At 35.8% G+C, this 20221-nt stretch overlaps 1 protein-coding gene across 3 annotated transcripts in view; it reads right to left on the reverse strand.

The window, feature by feature from the left end:
* Positions 1 to 20221, reverse strand: part of P4HA1 (prolyl 4-hydroxylase subunit alpha 1) — an 84250-nt gene that overhangs the window by 16241 nt on the left and 47788 nt on the right. For 2 of the 3 annotated variants that reach the window (XM_082634494.1, XM_082634496.1), the window contains exons 7-10: positions 18994 to 19190; positions 16379 to 16555; positions 14060 to 14130; positions 1112 to 1215 (exon numbers count right to left, since the gene is read on the reverse strand). In XM_082634494.1, the coding sequence (XP_082490620.1) occupies positions 1112 to 1215; positions 14060 to 14130; positions 16379 to 16555; positions 18994 to 19190 (549 nt within the window). Of the gene's footprint in view, positions 1 to 1111; positions 1216 to 12957; positions 13029 to 14059; positions 14131 to 16378; positions 16556 to 18993; positions 19191 to 20221 lie in introns of all 3 variants that reach the window. The other variant, XM_082634495.1, reaches the window with a different exon arrangement.

The following is a 20221-nucleotide window of genomic DNA, read 5'->3' on the forward strand; positions in this document are numbered from 1 at the left end:
GAACAGAACCAAAAATAAATAAATTTTTTAAAAAATGGCCAATAACTCATGAAAAGATACTCAACATCATTAGCCATCAGGGAAATGCAAATAAGAACCATGATGAGATAGCACTTCAGACGTATCAGAATGACCTTAATAAAAAAACTGGACAAGAACAAGTGTTGGCAAGGATGTGAAGAAAATGGAAGCCTCATACATTGCCAATGGGATTGTAAAATGGTGCAGCCATTCTGGAAAACAGTTTGGCAGTTCCTCAAATACTAAAGCTACCACATGACCCAGCAATTACATATGTAGGTTTATACCCAAGAGAAATTTAAATGACATTTGTATGAAAATTTGTAGACAAATAGCATTAGTCATAATAGCCAAAGAGTGGAAACAATCCAAAAGCCCTCCAACTGATAAATAAATAAAACGTGGTATATCCAAACAAGAGAATGTTAATATTATTCAGCCATGAAAAAGAATAAAGTGCTGATACATGCTACAACATGGATATACCTTAAAAACATTGTCAAGTGAAATAAGCCAGATACACTAGGCCACATATTGTATTACTCCATTTATATGAAATATTTAGAATAGGCAAACTTACATACAGAAGGTAGAGAAGCAGTTGCCAGGGGCACTAGGGAGGGGGAATGGAGAGTGACTACTTAACTGGGGTTTCTTTGGAGGTGATGAAAATAGTGTTGATGATTGTACGACCATGTGAATATTAAAACCAGGGTAAATTTTATGGTATGTGAATTATTTCTGACTAGAAAACAGAAAAAAATAATTTATTAAAAAAAAAATGCCATGGCCACCTGACAGGCGTAGGAATGAAAAAATAAATCACAGTGTACTTAATAAATACTAGTGTTACATATTTTTCATTTCCCTATAAGTTTATACTCAACAGTAAGAGTTGTTAATGTCTTGACAAAAAATTTTAAAGGTCACAGAACAATTTTTCCTACTGATTATTAAGATCACTGTACATGGTTTCAGCTTATATACTCACTTTTAGTCTCAAAGTATCATGCAAATTGAGTACTGCCTGTATAGTGACAGAAAAAATCTCTTCTGAAGCATCTTTTGAAGAAGTGTAGGATGTGATTACCTACCTGTAACTCCTCTGCTGTGGAGACATCTAGTCCTGTTAGATCTTGTATTCTCATATTAATTCGAGACACCACAGGGTTTTCATAGCCAGAGAGCCAGGCACTAAAAACAAGAAGAAAATAATTAGTTTTACTGATAAAGTTTCAATACATGAAGACCAATAGCTGTCATTTAAAAAGCCATAATATACAGGACATTAAGGCTTTATCTATAGGCATTTACTTCATTTGCTTCTTTGATACGATTTTTTTTTTTTTTTTTTTTTTTGCAGTACGTGGGCCTCTCACCGTTGTGGCCTCTCCCGTTGTGGGGCACAGGCTCCGGACGCGCAGGCCCAGCGCCCATGGCTCATGGGCCCAGCCGTTCTGTGGCATATGGAATCTTCCCGGACCGGGGCACGAACCCGCGTCCCCTGCATCGGCAGGTGGACTCTCAACCACTGCACCACCAGGGAAGCCCTTTGATATGATTTTTACTAATGATGTTATAATTTTTAAAAGATGTTACATTCTACAGTTAGAGGTTGGAAAGGGAAAAAAACTAATATCATTTATTACTGAGTTTTTATGAAAACAGATGGATTAATGTAAGAAGACTATATAGGACTATCTACACTGAGAATTTTTTTTAATTCTGGAAAAATACATACATCAAAATGAAAACAACTGTTCCTTCTAGATAAGGTATAGGAACTGGCCAAGGTGAAGGTCATAGGGGTTTTAGCCTGATTTATATAATGCTAATGTTTTATAAGAAAAATTCATCTATTACTTGCCTAAATAAAAAAGTTTTAAAAGGTACCCAACACACCCAGTAGGATAGCTATAACCAAAAAGGTGTACAATAATAAGTGTTGGTGATGATGTGAAGAAATTAGAACCCTCATATATTGCTGGTAGGAATGTAAAATGGTGCAGCCACTTTGGAAAACACTTTGGCAGTTCCTCAAATTGCTAAACACAGAGGACCTCGCAATTCCACTCCTAGGTATATACCCAAGAGAAATTAAAATGTGTGGTCACACCAAGACTTGTTCGTAAGTATTCACAGTAGCATTATTAATAATGGCCAAAAAGTGGAAATAATACAAATGTCCATCAACTGATGGACAGATACATAAAATGTGATATATCCATAAGACAGATTATTGTGTCATGAAAAGGAAGTAATGATACATGCCACCACATGGATGAACCTTGAAACCATTATGTTAAGGAAGATAAGTCAGATACAAAAGGTCACACATTATGATTCCATTAATATGAAATGTCCAGAACAGGCAAATCAATACAGAAAGTAGATTAGTGGTTGCCACGAGAAGGCGGTATTAAGGAATGACTCCTAATGGGTACAGGATTTTCTTTTGGGGTGGTGAAAATGTTCTGGAATTAGATAATGGTGATGACTGCACAGCTAAAAAAGACTAAAAACCACTGAACTGTATACTTTAAAGGGTGAATTTTACGGTATGGGAACTATAGCTCAATAACATGGCACAGCAAAATTCAACTCTCTCCTTTACATATGCTTTTTCCCAGTCTATTAGACTTTTTCTTTCTTCACTTCTCTCATCAAGATTTGGTCCATCATTTCAACAGTATTCTTTTTTGTTGGGGGGGGCGGGTGCCGCGCCACGCAGCTTGCAGGATCTTCTTTCCCCAACCAGGGATCGAACCCGTGCCCCCTGCAGTGGAAGCGTGGAGTCCTAACCACTGGACCACCGGAGAATTCCCTCAACAGCATTCATGATTAAAAGCCTAAACTCACCTGTCTGGCAAAAAACACAAGCCTGATGAATTTTTCTCCAGGCTTATACCTATAACACCAAATTGTACTGGAAAAAGTCATGAGATAGGGCAGATATGTTCCACTAAAAATTCATGAACACTGGGACCTCCTTGGTGGTGCAGTGGTTAAGAATCTGCCTGCCAATGCAGGGGACACGGGTTCAAGCCCTGGTCCAGGAATATCCCACATGCCGCGGAGCAACTAAGCCCTGTGCACCACGGCTACTGAGCCTGCGCTCTAGAGCCCGCGAACCACAACTACTGAACCTGCAGGCTGCAATTACTGAAGCCCGTGCGCCTAGAGCCCGTGCTCCACAACAAGAGAAGCCACTGCAATGAGAATCCCGCGCACCACAACGAAGAGCAGCCCCCGCTCGAAGCAACTAGAGAAAGCCCACGAGCGGCAACAAGACCCAACACAGGCAAAACAAAACACAACAAACAATCATGAACACTAACTCCAAATGGGCCTTACTCTCGCCTCTATTCTGAACCCCAACCCACCTCAGACTCCTTCACTCAGTGGAAGTGAAGATCTAAAGATCCCACATGCTGCAACTAAGACCCAGCACAGCCATAATAAATATTAAAAAAAAAAAAAAGATTGAGGTCCTGCTGGCACTCCTCTTCTTTCCAAGAGGAAAGAAGTATCTTTGTCTCTTTGTTAAGATACTCAATGTTTTCTTTGATGTAAAGAAATTGTTCTTCACAAAACTAATCAAGTGGTACCTTTAATACCTAATGGATCACGGTGACTTTGGTGGGCAGCTACTGGATGCTACTATGAGAATCACCATAGATTGGGAGGTGGGAGGGTAGTGGCACCTGTGTCTGCAGAACCATCGTGGGCGTCTCACAGCCCTCTGTTTATCTCAGGGTTGGCAACTACCTGTAACCTGAAGCACATCAGGGAAACACTACCTCCATGCACCTGGAAGTGGAGAAGGCAGCCACCCCAATACGTTTTTTTGTGTTTTTTTTTTTTTTGTGGTACGCGGGCCTCTCACTGTTGTGGCCTCTCCCGTTGCGGAGTACAGGCTCCGGACGTGCAGGCTCAGTGGCCATGGCTCACGGGCCCAGCCGCTCTGCAGCATGTGGGATCCTCCTGGACCGGGGCAAGAACCCGTGTCCCCTGCATCGGCAGGCGGACTCTCAACCACTGCGCCACCAGGGAAGCCCCCCAGTATGTTTTTATAGTACTACATATCCTTCCTTTGTGGCATTTATAACAATTGTACATTAATTTGTTATTTGATTAAGGTAAGACATCTTCATTCAACTACTAGTTCCAAATACATATAAATTCTGCCTGGTTTTGCTCACCACTATATCCATAGTGCCTGGCACATAGTAGATGCTTAATAAATATTTGCTAAATGAATGAATCCTAAAGATGTCTTAGAACTAATCCAAGATTTATTTTACTTTACCATAAGTATTTGTCTGATGATCTCATGCAAATTTATAGGGATTGGCCAAGTAGAATTCCTCTGCGTCACAGAAATAGGAAGGATCCAAGAATTTTATTGTTATAAAAGATGTAGCTGATAAATACACTAAGAACTTATTTCTTCCAAGTCTGACCAAGTTCCTGGTAGAACTAATCTCATATGTCAATGTACCTTTTTTGCCTGGCAACAATTTCATAGATTTTTGAATTTTATAAGCAACCAACTTGATTTTTATAGGTAACTGCAACACAAGATTGGCAAGTGTTCTAATAAAGTTTCAAACTAAATACATCTTGATAAAATAACTGTTCCTATTTCATCCTGGAACCTATCACCCAAGAGGACCTGTCTTCTGACATCTTCAACTCTCTTCTCTGCTACCACCAATTCTTAAGCATCTATTCTTACGTTTTTCTCTTGTACTTTGGTAGAAGCATTGTCCTTCAGCCTTTCAGAGGCTGGAGCATCTATCTCTGCTTTTGAATCTACCTTTTCCATAGGCCTTACTCCAGCAATTATTGCCTCCCTTTCTATCTTTAATCTTTTCCTTGCTTACTAACTCTTCAGACTGAAGTCTCCTGTTATCAAGAACACATTTACTTTTGCCATTTTAGCAAATTATCATTCCAATCTTTTACTTTTATAGTTTAAAAATTATGGAAGCAAGAAATGCTTGTTATATTCAACAAATGGTTCTGGGACACTGGATAACCATATGCAAAACAAAGAAGATGGACCCCTACCTCACACCATAATAAAAATAATTAACTCAGAGGGATTAAAGACCTAAATACATAAGCTAACATTACAAAACTTTTAGAAAAAAAAATTGGCATATGGTTTAGCTATGACCTCAAAAGTACAAGCAGCAACAACAAAAATAAACAGGACATCATCAAAATAAAACGTTTGTGCCCCAAAAGACATGAATTTCAGAACAGCATTATTCATAATAGCCAAAAAAAGTAGAAATAACCCAAATATCTATCAACAGATAAGATAGATAAAAGGTGGCATATCCATACAAAAGAATGTTGTTCAGCCATACCTTGAAAACATGCCAAGTGAGAAGCCAGACACTAAAAGTCTGTGTAGTATATAAAAAAATATCCAGAAGAAGCAAATCCATAAAGACAGAAAGCAGATTAGTGGTTGCCCAGGGCTGGGGCAGGGAGAGGATTAAGGATTGAGTGGTTATGGCTAAGGAGTATAATGAAAATGTTCTAAAATTAATTGTGGTGATGGATGCACAAGTCTCTGAATATACTAAAAACCACTGACTTGTACACTTCAAATGGGTGAATCAATAAAGCTATTTTTTAAAGAAATACTTATTATAAAAATTTCAAACAGGGTGGCGCAGTGGTTAAGAATCCACCTTCCAATGCTGGTGACACGGGTTCAATCCCTGGTCGGAGAACTAAGATCCCACATGCTGCGGGGCAACTAAGCCAGCACACTGCAACTACTGAGCCTGCGTGCCACAACTACAGAGAAGCCTGTGTGCCACAAATACAGAACCCACGCTCTCTGGAGCCCACACACCACAACTAGAGAGCCCGCACACAACAACTATTGAGCTTGCATGCTCTGGTGCCCATGCACCACAACTAGAGACAAACCCACACGCCACAACAAAGAGGCCCCGCGCTGCAACAAAAGATCCCACGTGCCGCAACTAAGACCCAACGCAGCCAAAAATAAAATTAAATAAACAAAATTTAAAATTTTTCAAACAGTATAAAAGTGTATGAAGTTCCTTTCCTAGTCCCACTCCTCACAGGTAAACAGTATTAACAAATAGATATGTATCCTCTCAACAGTTTCCCCCGTGTATAAACAAACATACAGAGAGAATTAAAAAAAAAAAAAAAAAGAATCCACCCTTCAATCTTTCACCATAATATACACATACACTTTTTCCCCCTAAAAATAATTCTGACATCTTTCCTAGTCAATACACATAGCACTGCCTCATTTTAAAAAAATTGTGGTTAAAAAATACACAGCATAAAATTAACCACTTTAACCATTTTTTTAAAATATGGTAAAATACACATAAAATTAACCACTTTAACCATTTTTAAGTGTACAATTCAGTGGTGTTAAGTACACTCACAAAGTCACGCAACCATCACCACTATCTATTTCCAAAACTTTTTCTTCATCCCAAACTGAAACTCTGTACCCATTAAACAATAATTTGCCATTTCCCTCTCCTCCCAGCCCCTGGTAACCTCTAATACACTTTTTGTCTGTATGAATTTGCCTATTCTAGGTACCCCTTGTAAGTAGAATCATACCATATTTGTCCTTTTGTACCTGGCTTATTTCACTTAGTATAATGTCCTCAAAGTTCATCCATGTTATATAGCATGTATCAGAATTTCATTCCCTTTTAAGGCTGAATATAGTCCATAATTTGTTTATACCACATTTTGTTTAACCATTCATCCATTAACGGATATGTGGGTTGCCTCCACCTGTTGACTACTGTGAATAACGCTTTTATGAACATGGGTGTACAAGTAATCTGTTTGAGTCCCTTCTTTCAATTTTTGGGGGTATATACCTAGAAGTGGAATTTCTGCATCATATCATAATCCTATGTTTGACTTTGTGAGGAACTGCCAGCCTGTTTTCCACAGCAACTGTAACACTTTACATTTCCATTCCTCATTGTTTTTTAAATTACTGCTTTTCTTTTTTAAATAAAATACCTTTAATTTCAAAATAACCACGAAGGTCAGTCAATAAAGCACTGGTTAAATAAGGTTGTTTCTAATTTTTCTCTAGTACAAACAATATTGTAACAGAAATTTCTGTATATCTTTGCATACTTATGGGAATATCTCTGTAGGACAAATTCCTAGATGTGGAACTGCTAGATGACTTTTACATTTTGATAAATGTCAAATTGCCCTCCAAAAAAGTTTCAGTGATTTATACTTCTATCAACTGTTTATGAGAGTGCCCATTTCACAAAATCCTTGCCAGTATCAATCTTTTCAATCTTTGCCAATCTTAGAGGCAAAAATATGTTAATTTTTTAACTTTTAAAAAAAAGTTTTAATCTGCACTTCTTGTTATATCACAAATGATCTCAATAGAAGGTTTGAGGCTTAGCAGTTAAGCCTCAGATGAGAGAGTCATTGATAAGTGAAGCTTAAATATAAACTTATCTTAATTGTGGTTCTGCCATAGTCATTAGAGAGGAAAGTGAGTTCTACATAGGAAGTTATTTCACTTAATTTGACTTTTACATGAAAACCTCTCCAAAATATACTAAGATTTTCCTAAGCTGGAGAACTCATATGTTTAAAACATTTTATTCATCTAGATCCCACCCTTAAAGCATTACTGCTGATCTGTCTTCAGCAACATTATTGTAGACCTATTGGGTAGTTGAAGAAATTAGCTCTGAGTTGTTTTAACACTGCTAAAAATTCAGTGGAGACAATGATACTGTAATATGTTAACTGTCTATCCTTTAGGATCTGGAAGTCTTACTCCTACATTAAATTAAGTAATCAGAAATCAACATTCTTTCTTCTAGTACTCAGTGCTTTAACTGAGTTAGAATGTAAAGTTATAATATTTGCTATAACAGGAAAACAAGTTATTTGAACAACATTCTTTATCTTTTGTACAATTATAATTGAAAATGTCAACTAAGTTTTACAGTGTTTTTTCCACAAAACATAATTTAGTGCCAGGAGAAAAACAGAATTCTTTCTCCAGATAATTTTATATGTGTCCCTTTTTTCCATTAATAACTAGATAACCCAAAATATCTTTCTTTTGTTCTTAATGACAGGAACCTGAGAGCTAAGTTGTACATGCAGAGAAACATTGCAATATATATTTTTTCATTTCTAATGAATTTCTACTGTTAAAAAATCTTTATTATTCTTTTAATATATGCTTTTTAAAATTATCACTGGAATGCTTTATTTAAGTAAGGAGAAACATTCTCACACTGCATGACTATATTTCTAATACTAAGGAAGGCATGCTCAAGTAAATAGACAACACCATTTTGGAGGTTTTGAAGATTGTTATAAAACCTCCAAAGGAAATATGATTAATATAATTTGAATGCCACTATGTGATTTTTTGCAAAGGCAAAAGATAATTCAGGGCCCAAAGTGCCAATTACAGAGGGCAAAACTTTCAATAATTCTTCTCTAAGTGCTTAATAGTTAACAAAGAAAGGCTAATCATCCAGACTGGGAATTTATCCAGTCCCTTTGGTTCTTAGTGGGACAATTATACAACACTACAGATCTATCCATTTCAGTTATCTCAATCTGAGAACCACTGTTCTACCCAATAGAAGGCAATGTTGTTGTTAAAAGTTATGCCAATTTGGACTTCCCTGGTGGCACAGTGGTTAAGAATCCACCTGCCAATGCAGGGGACACGGGTTCCAGCCCTGGTCTGGGAAGATCCCACATGCCACTGAGCAACTAAGCCCATGCACCACAACTAGTGAGCCTGCGCTCTAGAGCCCACAGGCCACAACTAGAGCCCGCGTGTCACAATTACTGAAGCCCGCGCGCCTAGAGCCCATGCTCCACAAGAGAAGCCACCACAATGGAGAAGTCCATGCACTGCAACAAAAAGGAGACCCTGCTCGCCACAACTAGAGAAAAGCCTGTGTGCAGCAACAAAGACCCTACACAGCCAAAAATAAATAAATAAATTTATTTTAAAAATTATTCATTAAAAAAAATTATGCCACTTTAAAAAAAATCTGTTATCATTCAAAGCTATTTGCGGGTGGGGGTGGCAGTGGGATGAATTGGGAGATTGGGATTGACATCTATACACTACTATGTATAAAATAGATGACTAATAAGAACCTGCTGTATAAAAAATAAAATAAAATTTTAAAAAAACGTGGGGCTTCCCTGGTGGCGCAGTGGTTGAGAGTCCGCCTGCTGATGCAGGGGACGCGGATTTGTGCCCAGGTCCGGGAGGATCCCACTTGCGGCAGAGCGGCTGGGCCCGTGAGCCATGGCAGCCGGGCGTGCATGTCCAGAGCCTGTGCTCCGCAACGAGAGAGGCCGCAGCGGTGAGACGCCCGCGTACCGCAAAAAATAAATAAATAAATAAAAATAAAATAATAATAAATAAATAAAAAGCTATTTGCATTGACCTCTATATTGTAAAAATATTAATATATTTTTACACTGTATTTGCACCTTATTAACATGGGGTAAATTAAATCTTAAGCATAATAAAATATCCTACTGTAGGAAATATGTACTTGAAAGTAAAAAAAATGAAATCACTTCCAAGAAGTGATTCTGATTCCACCAGAATCAAAGAAGCTTTTTCTATCACACTAAATAGACTGTTTATTTGCATATCTCATTATTTATGTTGCTTTAACTGGACTTCTGAGCTCAAATAACTAAACTGTCTTCTCAGAGAATATAACTGAATGTTTACCTCTCAAAAACTAAAATTCCATTTCTGATTTAGTCATAATTATTAGCTTCTCCATTAACAAGTGGTAGTAAATTTTTTTGTAAATATTGGAAAAGACAAAAAATGATTTGCCAAAAGTTCACAGATAGTCAATAAAGTAAATAAAAACTTTATGTTTTTAAACAGTAATGAATTTCCACACATACTTTTCCCAAAGAAAATTCTGTTTGCTAGAACACTGGAACATATTTTTACTTCCACAGATGATGATGCAATCACTCAAGAAGTTTCTCAAAATACAGATATTTGAAATTCCCTTCTGACCCTTTCAAAATACAGATGTTCCCAGAGTAAAAGGGATCACGTTAACTGACATCAGTACACATAAACTCTTTCTGCTATTCTGCGTTTGAGATATCTTCTTCAGAGGCATAAAATATGAAGGAAACAGAAAACACTCATTTATTACACTTGTAAAATCTTCAAAATTCAGATTTACAGTGATGGGTAGAAAATGTCTTGACATAGCTATTAAATTTCCAAAATAGTAGAAACTTTTAATTTGTTAAAATATGAAATGTATTGGATATTTTATGGAGCAAATTCCTTCCTTAACAGTTAAGAGCTCTCTCTCAACATATATATTTTATTTTTAAAAGGGCTGATGAACAATTTTCCTTACGAGTAAAGATGAAAATCACTGTGCTGTGGAACTCTTCTTTTTACTATGTTGTTTTGAACACAAACACACACCCACACTGCATACTTTGCCAAGCCTGGGTGAATTTATTGTAGTGTTACCCAGTCTTCTAATGCTTCTAATGCTACTGGCTAAATATCTTCTGCTACTATAAATAATATGAAGTATGGTTGGGCCTTTCTCAAAAATCCAATAAAATTGCTTCTCAGAGCTATAAAATTATAATATTTAAAAAATAAGTTCAAAATATTTAGAGGTATTTAGTTCCTAAGAGAGAAAAAATGTTTGTAGACCACCTTTCTGAGAGTAATTTATTTTGACTTGTTGGTAAAAGCCCAATGACCCTGTGGGCTGAATATTTTGTCAAAAGTTCTATTGTATATATAGAAAATTTCCAAAAATGACTTCTAGAACACTAAGTTCATAAAATTTTGTTTTAAATGATTCCTAAAAACAGCAAAATCTGGAGAATTTGGATACTTACTAGCTTTATGACAGTAAAAATGCCTACCACCATGTAATCTCTGATAAAATATACAATGGATTTATTTTTTTAAAAATAGATAACGGCTTCATTTTTTTAGACCTGAATAAGGTTCTGTAAAATGGAAAATTCGCTTACTCAAAACGAGGGTTAATTACTATGCACAGAAGCATTATAAACCATGGCTCAACATGTCTATCCAAATTAGTTACTACAAATCCTTACCTTGTATTAATGTTACTAAAATCAAAATCACATTATAGGAATGTGATTAGGGGCAAGGGGACAGGTAGTGGTATAGGGTAAACAGTTAGGAGACCAGAATATGTGTGTGGGGATGCTGAAGGTTAATATGTGAAGGACATAAAGCTTTGCCTAAAAAGAGTAATTAAGAAAATGAAATCAATGCATTCTGTCTAGTCTTTATAGTACTTTTGCTATGACTCATAGCAACAATGTTAACTTTTTTTGTTTGAGTGTCTAAGATAGTTGTTAAAATCTATGTACTCCTTTGCACAATTTTTAGTTGACAAATGAAATTTTTCATCGTAAGAGTTTCAAAGGATTTAATTCTGTCATACTGAAAACAGTGGTAATTTCTGAAAAATGATTACTTGTTTTATGTATCCAGTGGACTCTAAATACCTTAATGATTTTATGCCCACCATCATCCACTTTAAAAAATATATATTAATGAAGCATTTTTTAAAACCTTGGAAATTTTACATTATTCTTTTCTTTTTTTCCTTGAACTTGCATTTTCATTCCATTCTTATCTTAAAACAGTGCTTCTCAACAGGGGTAGAGAGGTGGAGTTCCCAGGCATGGTGGTGGGAACTCTGCCTACCAGGGGACATTTGGCAATGTCTGAAGACATTTTTGATTGTCACAACTGAGATGATGGGTGCTTCTGGCATCCAGTGGGCACTAGAGATGCTGCTAAACATCCTATGAGGCTCAGGTCAGTCAACAAACAACAATCATCTGATACAAAATGTCAATAGTGTTGAGGTTGAGAAGCCCTGCCCTAGAGTGATATATTTCTATGACCAAAAGTCTTTTATTCATCACATTATACTCCTCTACAAGAAAAATATTTATGTAAACTGATAAAAATATAAATTTCCTATAACATAAAGGCCTAAGTGTTAAAAAAAAATCTCCTAGAATGGGTTATTACAATTATAATTAGTACACATTAAAGAACATGATTAAACAATCATCATCAAATATAAAAAGTGAAAATATATTAAAATATTCCTAATGAGATGGATAAAGCTTATTTTGTTATTTTCAATTAGGTATTGTATCTGTGAATAAATATTGCTACAATGAGACAGAATTCAGCTCAATGATACTTCTATTTTCATTTTTATGAGAGCTGAGAAACCTTTATGTAAATAAGTAGATGGAAAAGGAGTTCTGTTGAAATAATGTCACTTATTTTGTAAGCTCCTATATGTTATATACACTAATAAGTTACAAAGGGACCTTTTATTAAAAATTATTTCAGTGACCAACAGCCAATAATGTAAGGAGATTCTCTTAAATACTGTTAAAACCAAAGAATTTGACACCAACTGACTTGCAGAGGATTTGTTAGGTAATCCTTCAAGGCATTCATTTTCTCACTACCTACAGCTACTGAGTAACCCAGAGATTTTTCAACCCCTGCTTTACTACAGAGACCAAATTAGGCCTTGTTCAATGAAGACTCTTTGGGAACTTCCCTTACTTTAATATGAGAACACAGCTTCACTTATCAGGTAGGGTTTGGGATATCTCAGCAGGCATTTTAAAATCTAGTAATTTCTATTAACTGCCCCATAACCACGTCCATCATGAAAAGTCAGGCACGGGTGTCATCAAATGCCTATGCCTACTAGCCTAGGTCTTAGAAATCATATGATGGGTTTTATGAAAATTAGATTCTCAAGAAAGAAAATAGTCCAAATACGACTAAAATTCTTCCCATTACTCCCTTACCTCTTAGATACTCTGTACTGTGCTGTGGTCAATTTTCCAGTCTCAGGGTCATGTACTGTAGCTCGGCTCAGCTACAAAAAAAGAGAAAGGACAAGGACTTACTCACGTAGCAGGCAATTTGGGGCTTTTGTTTTGTTTTGTTTTGCCAAGCCACAGGTGATTGGAAGGGTTCAGATTGGTCTGGATGGTAGGTAATGGTTTCGAATCAGCAAAAACATTTAGAAAGGTGGCAATAAGAAAAGCCACTTCCAAATCAAGAGAAAATGGGTTGACAGATTTTTGTTGTAGATTGTCCTTTCACTTTTTTTAAAAAAAATCATTTGAAGCTCTATGTAAATTTTTTTATAGCACTGGGTTTCACAGGTGCTTTCTCAGATCTAGAAGTTTAATGTTCTTTAAATTATTTGACAAAAGAATAATTAGTGGTCTCTTTAGTCTCTTTAAATTCATTTTTTAAAACTCTCACCAAGGTATAACTGTTGTTAAATCTCTCTGGTGAAGTAAAAGGCAACTAAACTCAGAAGTAATAGCATTTGAAAGACTGAGATCTGAAGCATAACTCTGTTCTTTCCATTGCCAGCTTTTAAGTCAGCAAGTTTTTTAAAATAAAAACTCCAACAGGAGAAACAGATTACTCCAAAATGACAATGTTATTTTATAAGATGCATGAACAAATGCCAATACAATCATCATGAAGAATGATGTGAATTCACCACAGCATTTATGAATATGAGAGAACTACATAAACAAAGACTACTCCCAGATTAATCCAGGCTGCTGCTTTCTTTCCCCCCCTCTTTGGCAAGAAAAAGGAAAAAGAAAACAAGTATAAAAGCCATTTCCTGGATATTTGATTCCTAACCTGAAGAGCGATTCAAAGCGTATTAACTCCCTAAAAATAACAGACCAATTAAATATTAAAAACAGAACTTCTAGTTAAAGGGAAAGACCTGTGAAACACAAAGCAGTTTATCCATACGTAAAAATAGGTGGTGACTTGACTGGAGACTGAAAATGACCTACTTCCCTTAAATGAATAATTCCTGTAGGATGTACAAAACACTCATTAGAGGGCAAAATATGCAGCATACACATCTCTTACCTTTTGCTAATTCTGTAATGTACCGTCTCCAAGTCTCCTGTTATTGGGTTTGAAATGGTGGCTCGCCTCAGCTGTGAAGCCAACCATCAAAATAGTTGCATTATAAAAAAAAAAAAAAAGAATCACATTTATCCAATCAGTCAGAATTCTGGGATTTTTTTTTTGTTTACAAAGGAGGCTAAGAAGAGAAAATAATTCCATAGACTTCCAGTCACCTGTGTTTAGCCTTGAAAGCCTGTTGATTTTTAAATTTTTTATATTTTTAAAAGTTCTTTAAAATTTTTTGGTTTTGTTTTGCATGAATGGAGGGTACACAAACAAAAGAGACTGGAAATTAAATTTCTTTCAACGGTTAGAGGACGTGAAGTGAGGAAAAGAAATTTCTAAAATTTGAAGTCTAATTTATAGTTATAAGAATGGCTATTTGCAGTTAATAATCCATTCCAAACTTTTTAATTTTTTCGGTGATGGAAATGTTTGCAAAGATAATGTTCAAAATTTGTTTCAAGGTCATCTTTTCTTCCTTCAAGATATTTACTCATATGTTTCACATAAACAGTGAAATAATCTTGGATGACCACAAAGACAGATGAAAAGAACTCATAAATGTTAAAAAACAGAAAGAGATGACAGCCAAGATAATGAATTTAAACTTTTTTCTAAAAATGAAGGATGATTCAGATGTTAACAAAAGAGTATAAAATTTTTATTGCCATTGAATTTCTTGATCAAATAATCCAACTGAGGCATCCACTTTGAAGATCGAGGCCTCCAAACCCAGAAATATAAGACTTGATCTCCAAGCTGAAATGAATTCCTAATAAATATTCTACCAAGGTAATTTTGGTTTACTGACCACAAACAGTGAACTAAAATCCAAAAGAGAATGACAGAATATGATGTGATTATAAGTGGCATTCTGCTTAAGAGATTTATAAGAACTCCCTTGGACAACATCCATACATATTAGACTGGTCTTTTCCATTTAAAATGTAATCTTTAGTAAAAAAACAAAAAGTATCCATTTGGAAAAGTAGTAAAACTTAACAACAACAACAATTCTGACTTCAATTTTCTTCTACAGTACAGATATCCAGACAACTCAACTTTTTTTTTTTTTTTTTTTTTTTTTTTTTTTTTTTTTTTTTTTTTTTCGGTACGCGGGCCTCTCACTGTTGTGGCCTCTCCCGTTGCGGAGCACAGGCTCCGGACGCGCAGGCTCAGCGGCCATGGCTCACGGGCCCAGCCGCTCCGCGGCATATGGGATCCTCCCAGACCGGGGCACGAACCCGTATCCCCTGCATCGGCAGGCGGACTCTCAACCACTGCGCCACCAGGGAGGCCCAACTCAACTTTTATGATATAACACGGAACAGCAAACTGGTCCATGGGCCAAATTCATCCAGCCACCTGCTTTTAGAAATAAACTTTCATTGGAATATAGCCATATTCATTTATTTATTTTCTATGGCTGCTTTTGCACTACAACAGCAGGGGTGAGTAGTTATATAACAGGCTATACAGCCTGCAAAACCTAAAAAATATTCACTATCTGGACCTTTACAGAAAAATTTGCCAACTCCTGTGTAATAATTGAGCAAAAATATTCCTAGTGTTTATTTAACAATCTCTTTATGAAAATGATGGCAGTTTGTATTTTACTATCAATAAGACCAAACAGATTTTAAGAACAAGCTGATGGGAAAAAAGGCAAGAGCATAAAGGGCAGTCTTTCTCACACTCCCACAAAAGAAGAATTTCTGTGCTAAACACTAAGTTTATAGGATTGTGTTTACAATAAATTGTTTTTCTTATTAAGATAAATGACGTGGGTTGAAGTCAGAAAACTATGATGTCCTTACTTCAGATTAGCAAGATGTTTGTACCCAGCTATATCCTTCTAGTAATAATGTACCTAAACAGGAAAAAAAGTACTTCAAGTATTATTTCAGATAAAACTATAGAAGATATAAAAAGTTGGTCTTTGATTAGTCTCTGAGATTAAAGGGCTCCAAAGTACATAGAAAACTTTTTCAGGAAGATGCTGAAACACAAATTTTTCAAGTGTGAATAAAAATCTCATCTATGATTTTCATAAATAAGTGCTTAAAACCCAGTTGCAAGGTATGTTATTTGTGTTGATAACAGAGAACAACTGGTACAGAGCTTAGTTAATTCCATTAGTTTGCAACAACAGTATCTAAAACTATATATGGGCTTATTGCCATGTCAATTATCATTTTTATAACCTTGCAAAGGAAAAAACTGAAACACCAGTAGAGTAAATTGAGGAGAGAAAAAAAGAAAAAAATTATTTACCCGTGGTTTTGCTAGATCTTTAACAATTTCAATTTCTGCATCAGAAATAATATCATGGAAGCGAATAATACGAGGCTTGTCCCACTCATCCTCCTGTTTGGCTGGAGCCAGAATAAATTTAGGATTCCGGTTTCCATCATGGTAGCGGCAAAAGAGTTTTTTCTGTCTCCGAGGAGTCTAAACATAAAGTTAAAAAAAATATTAAATATATTAGGTAATAATATTTTTAATGCTTGTTCTTATGAAGATAAGAAACAATAATCATGCTAGTGTATACACAGAGTATCTGAGGAAGAACACACAAAAGAAACAGTACCCTGAAAATATTCTGCATCAAATGGGACCTTCAGGATTTTTAAAGTTTTATTAATGATTATTTTCTGGAAGAGATGGTAGGCCTTAAATTTTTAAAGGTGAGGTTTCTCTTTAACCCCTTCTCTCATCAAAATAAAGTTCAGGCATTGTAAATATGAAAGAAATAATAAAATATTTATAGAAATATGAAATGAATGACCAGCACTGCTCCAAACTTCACAAGGTAACTGGGAAGCACTCAGAAAGTTTCTAAAAGAAAAAAAAAGAAAACAAAACAAAACCTAACCACGTTTTCCCAAATACCTCCCAATTTTTAAAAAATTTAAGGTATTTTTTTTTTTAGTAAAGAAGAAAATGGGTAGCTCTGAAAAAGAGAAAATAAGTTATTAAACAAAGAAGCCAGGTGCTTTTACTAGCAGGTATTAAAGACAGAGTGGTCAACAAAACAAATAAAGGTTCCTTTCAATCATCTATGTATTATATTAACTAAATAAGTTATTCCATTGCTGATTCTTCTCTTGATTAAACAAGTATTTCATATTATGAGGTAGGAATAATATTAGTTTTGGTTTTAATTATTAACTATACAAAAACAAATAATGATTCATGTTTATTCTTGTACTTTATTTACCTAGAATCAAATCCAAGGTTTTATATCAAATAAGCTTTTTATATGATGATGAGATGAATTTAACTATTCTGAGAAAAAGGATGCTCCTTTGACCTGGGTCAGAGTTGACATGTGTGTGTTACATCAACAAACTGGCAAATTAACAAACTTCTGTTTTTATATCTGTAGTTCTATTTTGCTCTCTTCTTTAAGAGATTCTAACGGCAATAAAAAATATCTGCTTACTATTGGAAATCCGAACACTGACTAGATATTTGATGATATTATGGAACTACTATGAATACTGTGATACTGGAAATACCATGATAATGGTATTGTGGATATTTTTTAAGAGTCCTTATCTTTAAAAGATACACATTAAAATATTTAGATGTGAAATTTTAAAAAAATGTTTCATGAGTCTAATTTGTATTTACTTATTAGCTCCCAAAGCGAAAGTAAACATGTTCTTCTGGGAATCCACAAACTTATCAAAAATGTCAACATAAATATGATCTACTTATTTGCTGTTAGAGGTTAGGCTGTCAAGAGTGAGTCATCAAGTACCAGGAAGTCATCAACATAAAAATGTAAAACCCAGCTTCAGTTTATCAGTAGTAGAGAAAAAGTTAAACACTATTCAAATGTTTGCACTTAAAAGTACTCACTTCAAAAATTCACTAACTCCTTCTACGTATGCCCGCATTCAGCTGAACACTAGTACCACATGATATTCCTTAAATAAGGATTCCATGATCAATTAATGTTGAGAAACAAAGTATATCCTATCCATAATGCACATTATCATAAAAAGGATCTGAAAAGTCCTAAGGCTGAACAAAAACTATGTTCCCCACGCTTGAACTTTATTATTTTTGGCCTATTACCTATTAAGTATCCTGAAGCACTGGTAATCTGAATACAGATACATAAATATAGATATACAATAAACAAAGGGATATTTATAGACACATTTTAGTATTTTAAAGAATGTTAAGGCCAAAATCTGTTTAAAGGCTTTGTGCATTTTTAATATTTCTTAAATAGACGAAAACATTTCACTAGGCAATCTTGTCAAGGTTGACTAGGAGCAGAACCAAAAGAGATCACTGTATAGATAAATCCACTGTTTCATAGGGTGGTTTAGAATGGTATATTATTTCTATTTAAGATTGCTGAGGGCTTCCCTGGTGGCGCAGTGGTTGAGAGTCCGCCTGACGATGCAGGGGACACGTGTTTGTGCCCCGGTCCGGGAAGATCCCACATGCTGCGGAGCAGCTAGGCCCGTGAGCCATGGCCGCTGAGCCTGTGCGTCCGGAGCCTGTGCTCCGCAACGGGAGAGGCCACAACAGTGAGAGGCCTGTGTACCGCAAAAAAAAAAAAAAAAAAAATTATCTGATTCTTCACCTTAAAAAGCCTGTTTTAATCTATGAAAAGGGTAATAATTACCAAAAACGCATTGTAATGGTATATGATTCACAAGTTTTGTCTTAAAGCTATTTTACTAAGGGTTGGAGCATATTGTGACTCCTACAATAAAGTGATGTGGCATACTGTAATACTTTATCAATAATTCTGATTTTTATCACAGAAGTTTAAAAATAAAAGAATTCTGAATCTCTCTAGAACTATGTACAAACACGCACACACATCCACTTCCACACACACACAATTGGCTTTTCCACTTTACCATTTTGATACCCTCCCCACGGCACAGCATTTCGTACTTCTGTCTCTCTGGCAGGTAATCCGCAGCAACCCCTTTTTTCTTCGGTGTGGTTTTCTGATCAGATTGGTCATCTGAAGCAGACTTATTGGCATCTTTTTCTTTAGCCATTATATACTCAAAATATTTTAAGTTACCATTAGCTCTCTGATGTTCAGGATCTATTAGAAAAGAAAGAAAGCATGCCCATGAGTAAGCTTACCGTTGTTCAAGCATCAGAATACAACAATATATAACTGGAGGAATATATAAATTTACCTTCCAAACCAGGATGCTTTTGAGAGTGAAAGGAGGCACTAATGAAAATTATTATACCGAAACAATAGGTATAAACCTGTACTGCCCCAAGCACATCAAGACATATAGTCACCCTATACAAAAAGAATTCTGGAGATGGAATCAGCCATTTATTTCAAAGTAGCAATTACCATTTCTACTTTGAGAATGTTCAATGTGAGAAGTTACTAATCAGCTTTGATGTCAAATAAATTTTAAAGGGCTTCCCTGGTGGCGCAGTGGTTGAGAGTCTGCCTGCCAATGCACGGGACACGGGTTCGTGCCCCGGGCCGGGAAGATCCCACATGCCGCAGAGCGGCTGGGCCCATGAGCCATGGCCGCTGAGCCTGCGCATCCGGAGCCTGTGCTCCACAACGGGAGAGGTCACAACAGTGAGAGGCCGCGTACCACACAAAAAAAAAATTTTTAAGTATTACTTATTACACTTATTTGAAGCAATGGAAAAGATTTTTCTGAGATTGAAATGTAATGACCATGGGGAAGACAAGGTATACAGTTCAAAAGCAACCTTTACCACAGACACATTATAAACGCAGAACACAGTCTACTTCTGAGGGCTGAGTGGACTTCCATCCCAAAATTCTAAGTGAGATGGAAAAGAGAAACTAAAATATAATCTTCAAATAAGCCAGAATCCACTAACTGCCTTGGAATTGCTAGTCATAATTGTTAGCTATCTTTTAGTAGGGGAAAGGAGGACTACTCCACCCATCCAGGAGAAAAAAAATCCAAACAACCACACACACACAAATGAAAAAGACAGAACAGAACACAGAAACTTCGCTTGTGACATTAATTGAAGTGTTTAAAAATTCTAGTCTTAGATTTGTAAAATACTTCTTGTCTTTGAGAAACTGCTCATAATATATGTTGCAATATACACAATATGAGTCTA

Source organism: Mesoplodon mirus (genome assembly GCF_964341445.2).
Source record: "Mesoplodon mirus genome assembly, chromosome: 2".
Classification (NCBI taxonomy): Eukaryota; Metazoa; Chordata; class Mammalia; order Artiodactyla; family Ziphiidae; genus Mesoplodon; species Mesoplodon mirus.